Raw genomic sequence first — 8626 nt, 5'->3', positions numbered from 1 at the left:
ATAAATGTGTAATTTTAAAAGAAATATTGTTTCCCTTTTGACTGCAACCCAGACCATCTTCTTCATTATTTGAAATTTTTTAATATTTCTTTTACAATTATGTGTATTTATGAATGTTTTATAATAAATATATAAATAATTGACCATATAAATTATTTATATATGTAAAAAATTACAAAATTAAAACAAGTAAAGAAAAAATCCTTATTATAATGTCTAAAAAAGTATTGTCACACTTTTAAATGTGTACATAATATTTTATAAATTTGAACTAGATGCCACAAATAATTCGTCATCATACCCATGGTATCTATGACAGCCTGCAATCTTCTTGTTACTGACAAAATAAGATTTTTTGTTACTTCTTGACCAATTTTATGCTATTCATCAAACAAAGATTCTTTTAGAATTTTTTTTTTTGTGTCCAGATGTCCAACAGACAAGCTCTAGTAAAGCTATTTACACTCAATCGTTCCCAAGATAGTTTTTGAAAAGCAACATTTTGTGAAATACATACTGAAAAATCAGTAGTAAGTGAATTTATTGTGCAAAAACTTTATCTTAGAAATCATGAGATGTACATGTCTCCCAGCAATCAAATTAAAGATAGTTTAATTTATTATAAATTAGTTTATAATGTTCATTTTTGTAGCATTATTAGTTTTTATTATATTTGCATATGAATACGAATTTTGCACTAAAATCTATTTATTTTAGCAAATATCATGAAAATTACAAAGATAAATGTTATAAACTGCTTTATAGTACATTAAATTAGCTTAATTTGAATGCTAATGAATATCTGTATGTCACATGGTTCCTGAGATAAGAATTTCCCACAATAAATTCACTGACTACTGATTCTTCAGTATATATTTTATTAAAAGTTGCTTTTTAACGAACTGTATCTCGGAAACTATTGAACGTAAACAGCTCTATTAGGGCTCATATTTTAGCCAATTTTCTTTGCTTTAAATGATGCTCTCTTAGGTTTTCTAGTGCTGTAGGTAATTTTAAAGAAATAGATCTCTGAATGAACAATTAATTTTTTTTTTAAATTTTGAATTCCCTTTAACTATACTTGGTAGACACGTCAATTTCCAATAGTAATTATACATAGTTTCCATTACTGTAATAAAAAATTGGGATGAAATAACCAATTTTTTCCACTGGGCTCTTGTAATATTAGGATTAATGCTGTGGCAATCGCAAAAAGTAACTTTTTCTTTACTAATATCACCTTATGGGTATTACAGGGTAAGGAGTAATGACAAATTAATTTTAAAAATAAATGATAATTTTGGCTCAAGTTAAAAAAAAAAAGACTAGTTAAACAGGAAGCATTTTATTGTTAAGTTCCATATTACAAATTTAACATATAATAAAAATTATTACATTTAAAATGGACTATAATTAGGAACAAACTTACAAATAATAACCATTCAATAGAAAGAAATATTTTCTTCTTTTTAGTTTTTAATTAATAATTACAAAGGTAACAAAAACAAGGTTTTAAACCTTAGGTATATTTATAAGAATTGAAAGAATGAGTCGAAATAAAAAATAGATTTGTATAAAGATGCTATCACAAAATTGGTGTAAATTTTAATTCTTTTCATTATAAGAATGAGAATCATAATAGTTTCTAGAATTATTTTTTATATAAAAAATAGTCGCTCAAATATGATTTACTCTCTAAACTTCACTTTGACAATATCGTGTTCGATTCTTTTAGAATAAAAACAACGCAATTGCCACCCCTGTTAGCTGACATAGATTTCCAGCATTTCACAAAGACATGTAATCCTCTTTACTTTTAGCAGTAACAAAATAATAGCTGAAGTGATAATGGTTAAAGTGTGTTTAACCATTTGAAGTTAAAATCATTTATACATCTATATAAACAGATCATTGACACTAAAGTTAGCATTTATTTGTGTTAATTTGTCACTAATGACACACTGTGTCAATAACTACTTGATTGGGTACATTTAAAATTTTGACAGAGGGTTGTTATGACAACAAAATAACATTTAAGTACAGTCAGTACACATTGATACTATTTAAACACTTACTATAAGCTTTATAATAGGTCAACATTTAATTAAATTAAAATTTATATAAGCTACAATTAATTAACATTGAACATATAAATGCAATTCATGTGTATAACTTTACTTCCTCACTCCAACAAATATAAAAAAAACATTATAATTTTTTTTAATAATATTAACAATAAAAGAGGATTAACTTTTCAGCATTTTTTAGTTTATTTCTTAATTTTTTTATGTATTTGAGGTGCTTCATTTCAAAACCATTCACATCCATTTTTAAAAAAAAAAATTGAAATATCATCAAATATTTTATATTCTACTACATATTAACATCACCAAAAATCAAAAAAACCTTGAAACTTCATAAATCCTTCCTTTATTCTTTGCATGACATTTAAAACTAATTCTTATTGTTTGATATCCGGTTTTTGATTAACTTTATGTCATTAAATTATAATTCCTTTTCATAGAAATTAATAAATCTCTGCAGTATTTTATGTTGTTAATTCTTGTTCCTTAACTGCAATTTTTTGCAGTATATTAGTCAAAAACCTCAATATCACTTTAGTCCAATGATTAAATAAAGATTGTATAAAGTTTTAAGGATATTTAGATTTTCCTTGAAGTTGGTATAAAAAAAAGCAGCTGGAAGGATTTTTTCAAAACATCTTTAAAGTCATGGATTCACAAAACTATAAATAATATTTATTTTAAGTTATTTAGTAGTTACATAACTATAAAATGATGTTGGTTTTTAAAATCATTTCATAATTTGAAAAGATTGCTCAAGAAAATTTTTGAAAAATGGAGGTTATCAGGTTTCAAAACCCAACGCCTTTAGACAGGGAGTAAATATTGTTCAGAGATGTTATGTAGTTTTATTTTATTTTTTTACATTAATCTCTGAACTTTGCTACATCTTGTTATAGGTTAAATATAATATCCAAACTCATATTATATACTTAGCTATGTACTAAATATTTATACATTTTAACAGATTTGTGCGACATGCTGTGATATTTTTCCTGTGTTGGAAATTTTTCTACTTGGTGGAAGTGCTTTTCTAATAATGGACATTGCTTCCTATTAAAAACAAAATCGAAAGTATATAATTTGTTTTTATTTTATTTTGTTTTTTTCCCTCCCAAGAAAGAGTTCTAATAGCGACTACAGGCTCATGTAAAGTGAATTTATTTAATAGTATGTACAGATATAAACCACACTCGTGATTTAAAGCTATCGTTACAATAACATTTCTCCGTGAATATAATATCTTTAAGTTTATTCTCTCTTCGATCAACTTCGTTCATTGTTGAATGAACATTTGTGTAGTAAAATACTTAAGTGTTTAAAAATATAGTCGCAACCTTTATTCAACCTCATAATATCAAGTTAATATTGAACTAATCAAGAATAACTTTTTTTTCCTTTTTTTTATTACTTCAGGGTGAAAAAAGTGTGTTATAAAACTATTGGAATTAAAATAAACTAAAAAAATAATTGTTCCCATTCTGATTTCTGTTTTCCTGTGTAAAGTAAATATCACTCGTCTGTAGGATGGATTGGTATATTGCACATTCTGTTAAAGAGTATATGCTAGGCTTGTTTTAATAGGAGTTTTGATTATCATCACGCTGTCTGACTCCAGAATGATGATTTAATAGTTTGATAATCATCAGGTGCCAGTTTGATGATTTTAAAGTTTTATAATCATCGGGTACCAGTTTGATGATTTTAAAGTTTGATAATCATGAGGTACTAGTTTGATGATTTTAAAGTTAGATAATCGGGAACCAGTTTGATGTTTATTATCATCGGGTTCCACTTTGATAATTTTTACGTTTGATGACCATCGGGCGTCAGTTTGATGATTGACAAAACTTTTATTAGAACAAGTATTTTGCCATTATTGCATTCCTATTTATGGCAATTTACATGTCTTAAAAATTATAAAATTATTTTGGTGTATTTAGTGTTGAAATACTGAGCTTTAAGAAAAAATAAATTAAAAGTATTAAATTAATTTGTCCTTGTTATTTTGTTTATATTAACCTAGGCGTGGACAGTAAAATTTATCTTAATAGCCACCCCTATTTAATAAAGCCATCTCTTAAATTACAATTTTATTAAGGTCCTGGCCGACAAGGTACAAATATAATGCATTTGAACCTGTGAATTATATAATTCCTTCTAAATCCGACACCAACTGTATTCTCTATTTTTAGGGAATACAAATTTTCAGTCCTATAATGGTACCAAAGTCATGGACCACCTCATAATATTCTTTGGAACTCGATATTACCATCCACCAATTTAAAAAAAATTTTTTTTATGCTTGATGTAATTATTTTAAAATACCTTTTTATTTTCAGATATACTTGATAATTAATTTTAAAAGAAACCATTGTTTAATAATTTTCAGTATTGTTCAAATATAAATTACAAAATATTTTATAATTGAAGTACATTCGCTTAGTGGAAAAAAAGGTTTAAGAAAGTATGTATCAACAATATAAAGAATAATAAATATTTTGTTATTTTTTTTTGTATTGTATAATATCAATCGATTTTATTATTTATTTTTGAAATTTAATAATTTGCTGAAAAGTTTTCTAGATTGAATTATTTATTTATTTTTTTAACTAAGGTAAATGGACTATTTTATCATTAAACAATACTGTGGTACCCAGAGGTGGAATAAGTTTAAATGGTTCTAAATGATCAATTCAACATGCGAGGAATGCAATTATGGTGATGGAATTTACTTTTTAAACATAACTCTAACGGTTATTTGCATTAGTTTGCTATTCAGCTGAGGTAAGGAATATAACCCTATCGCAATGCCACTGCCATCGATAAAAGATAGAAGCTAAATAAATGGAATGAGGGTTGGAATGGGTTGTTGTCTTCTAAAGTGGGTCACTAGGACAAAGCTACTCGCGCAGTTTGTGCCACTCTGCAATCTGCCTTCTCGGTGAGTTCCTCACTTCGTTCCAATGGTGGAGTGCAGAGCCTACGGTTGCACCTCCTAGCTCAAGCCTTCCAATCACCTATAACATGATTATAAAATGCTAATGTAATAAAATAAACCAAATAACTTTGTTTAAATAAAATAGATTGTATCCATTTAGGTCTCAAACACACTTTATTAATATTTTAAATGTTTAATATTTTTGCCAATCTGGCCATTCTCAAGGACAACCTTAACCCAGGAGAGTTGTAGCCTTGAGCATTTTTCTTTTGTTAGGAAATAAACGACTATATTTTCGTCTGTTTTGTTTATACTTTTGTCTACTTTCCGTTAACCCTTTGATGTTATTACCACTTGCTTATGTTATTCACTCTTTTACCTCCGCAGCTATACTCAATTCAGTTTTGCTCTAGCCTCCTCGCAAACATAAGCATGAGCGTTTCTCTCACCAGTCCACTGCTAACGTGATATCATTTTTTTCTCATTTGTGTCTTATGCTCACCTGGACACCTCCTGCATTTCTTATTTTAAATCATGAACTGCGGCAAGAAGATCTTAGATCATTTATGTCTTTTGAATTTTTCAGCTCATTATGGAAGAGCTAAAATATACAATTTCAAATTATATTGAAAGTAATTGTAATGATTTTTGTCATGACCCTATTTAATTATATAAAAAAATACAAATCGTTTACCATGAGATAAATGCTCACAGGACACCTCTTAGGTACAAAGGAAGGAAGGAAGGACAAAAGTATGTCCAATGTTTCACCCAACCTGGCTATTCTTAAGGACAGCTTAACTATAAATTTACCTCTAACTTCTAAATATTAAATTTTTTTACGGACTATTCTGTAGTGTAAAAAAAAAGTTTTTAAATTATTGGATCTTATGTGTAAATTTATATTTAAGATTGTCCTTGAAGATGGCTTTTGTCAGTTGATTAAATAAAGTAATGTAGTAAGTAATAATTAATATAGTAATAAAGTAAATAAATTTGATTATGATTTATTATGATTTTTTAAAAATATTTTTATTATGTTGATTCTTATTTCTTTTACTTCAAGCCTCTAAATCCCATCAACTATTCCTGTAATTTTATTCCAAAGAGACATTCTATAATAAATAAATTATTATCATTGAAATGAAAGCTTTCAGAAAGAGCTGAGTATTTTAAAAAGATATTGCTGGACATGATGTAGAATAATAATGAAGATAAAAGGTAATTTGATAGAATTTGTAATGAATAATTTTAATTTACTGGTTTTGATAACATTCTTCTTGCTTTGTAATCAGTGGACTGATGATTTTCGATTTCACAAATAATCATTTATTGTTTGCTTTTATAACATAATTATGATTGATATGAAGAAATAAAAGAGAAGATCTTCTCCTTGTATTTAATCTAAAATATTTGTTTTTATATTATAAACACATCCAGAAAAAAACTTAAAAAATGAACATCTGAAATACTAGAAAGAAGAAGTAGCTTTTAAAAACATATTACCTCATTCTTTGTCACTCTGTCCCAATCGAGAAGAAGGAATTCAAGAGAAACATGATCAAGACTTTCTGCTCCTTGTGGAATTTCAAAGACAAATGATTCATTGAAAACTGGATTGAGAGTTCTCTTCTTAACATGTGTTTTCTTCTTACTGATTCTCTGGCCATTATACATCAAATACATCTTTACATAGGGATCTAAAATTAAAAAAAAAATAATATATTGTAATATTGAAAAATTTTTTAAGTAAATAAAAAGGAGTTTTGATAGTTTTTACTTAATTCTCATTTCTAAAGTATAGCTTGGGTTCAAATGAGAAGCTTTAATATTAAACAGATTGGAGAATTTTATTTTATTTTTATAACATTATAGATTCTCAATCTCAGGGCTTGTTTTTATAGGCAATCGGAACACTTATCTTTAATAATACTTTTACAATTATACTTAATTATATGTTGAACATCACTAACCAATTTATACTCTTCTTTGATCACTGATTTTTTTTGACATTTTCTATTTCAACAAACACTGACTAAACAAAGCATTGGTTCTCTTACTCTCTTCATCAAACATACAATCTCTTGGCGATAAAACAAAGATTCACTTTATCTTCCTGGATTTTTCTAGATGTGTTCTTTTTGAAAGATGTCTATCAGCGAGAGTAGACAAAGGAATGTTCAGCACCTCCTGCCTCCACATACTGTTCTCCCTCTCCTGTGTATAAACTGAAAGTGACTGTTTCCTTTCTTCTATCTTCAACGTTCACTCATCGATTAAAAAATATAATTTAATAAAAAATTAAAAAATCGATTGTAGGACAATCACTCTAATTTACTTATCATGATCCAGGCACTTCCTTTGATTATTAACCATCATTGGTCGCTGTGTGAGAATTTCTCTCACATTAATCGTTTTTCGGGTCTGGGTGCTGCTAAAGGGAGACTGTGGTTCCCATCTTCCTGGAATCTGCAGTTCACAGTCTCTTCCTTCTATACCTCACCCCAGCACTCTAGCAGCTCTGAGTAAGCATCCAGCCCTCTTTTCCTGACAATATACCTTTCTAGAGAGGCATTATCTTACACGCGACTGAGGCTGCAATAAAAATATTCAAGTTGTGAGGGTTTTTCTCACGTGCACCAAGTGTATTTAATCCATAAAAAGTCTGTCCCAGGAATGTGAATAAAAAACCAAAAAAGAATTCCCACTAGTGTAAAAGACTGATATGTCCCAATAATGTCAATATAGACCGATATGTCCCAGTCATACGGTGCTCACTTGCACCAGTTGTGCATAAGAGATTTCTTCAGACTGAGCATTTTTTTTTTTTAAGATTAGTGTTATGTTCTTATAATATGATATATCTGTATTTTGATTCTTTTTATATCTTTGTCTGTCTCCAAATATCATTTTATATTTATTACTATTTTATAATTATGTTTCTTTTATGAATTTTTTAAAACTAGTTTGCTCTTGTATCAAAATAAATCTTTGTTAGACTTAAATAAACCTAATCTAAATCAATATTTTTTATTTTAAAAACGCGTTCAAGAGCTCTAATTAAGAAATGTGAGAAAAATTCTCCCACGGCCATCAGTTGATTTGGTCAGAATCACACTTGACCGCTAGCTATATACCCAATTAAGGGTGCTCACTTTATGAGGCTGGGTGGACTCGGAAGGGCACCTGAACCCACAAAGCTATATTGAAACAGATATTAATTATCTGCCACAGATTCAAGCCTGGATCCTTACAGTAGGTAACAAAGAGCCTTACCATTGAGCCACCCACTCCTTCCAATTAAAATGTTAGGGACAGAATTTCTGTCATTTCAGGAAAATGAACTATGTTTAAAATGCTTGTAATAATTATTAAAAAGTGCTAAATTAAACAGATAATATAATTCTCTCATCATTGCTTTGTACTAACAAAGCTTCTTATGAAGACTGTAAGTTTTAAACATTTACATGTAACTTACAATACTTCTATGTGAGAAATACTTTCAGTTCTTTTCCTTATGTATATAAATATTGTAATATGCTCTTTTTAAGTAAATAATATATTTTGATGTATAAAGGGTTATTAATATGTTTTATTTTAT

The 8626-nt window shown here is 27.9% G+C and overlaps 1 protein-coding gene across 2 annotated transcripts in view; it reads right to left on the bottom strand.

Moving 5' to 3' along the window:
• Positions 1-2753: 2753 nt before the first annotated feature.
• Syt4 (Synaptotagmin 4) overlaps positions 2754-8626 on the bottom strand; it is a gene marked incomplete at its 5' end in the record, with an annotated part of 32170 nt that continues 26297 nt past the window's right edge. For both annotated transcript variants that reach the window (XM_067044820.1, XM_014432420.3), the window contains 2 exon segments: positions 2754-5104; positions 6532-6725. In XM_067044820.1, coding sequence (XP_066900921.1) covers positions 4988-5104; positions 6532-6725 — 311 coding nt within the window.

Source organism: Halyomorpha halys, unplaced genomic scaffold (genome assembly GCF_000696795.3).
Source record: "Halyomorpha halys isolate HHAL.00 unplaced genomic scaffold, Hhal_1.1 Scaffold1053.1, whole genome shotgun sequence".
Classification (NCBI taxonomy): Eukaryota; Metazoa; Arthropoda; class Insecta; order Hemiptera; family Pentatomidae; genus Halyomorpha; species Halyomorpha halys.
This window is presented reverse-complemented; position numbering and strand designations above follow the sequence as displayed.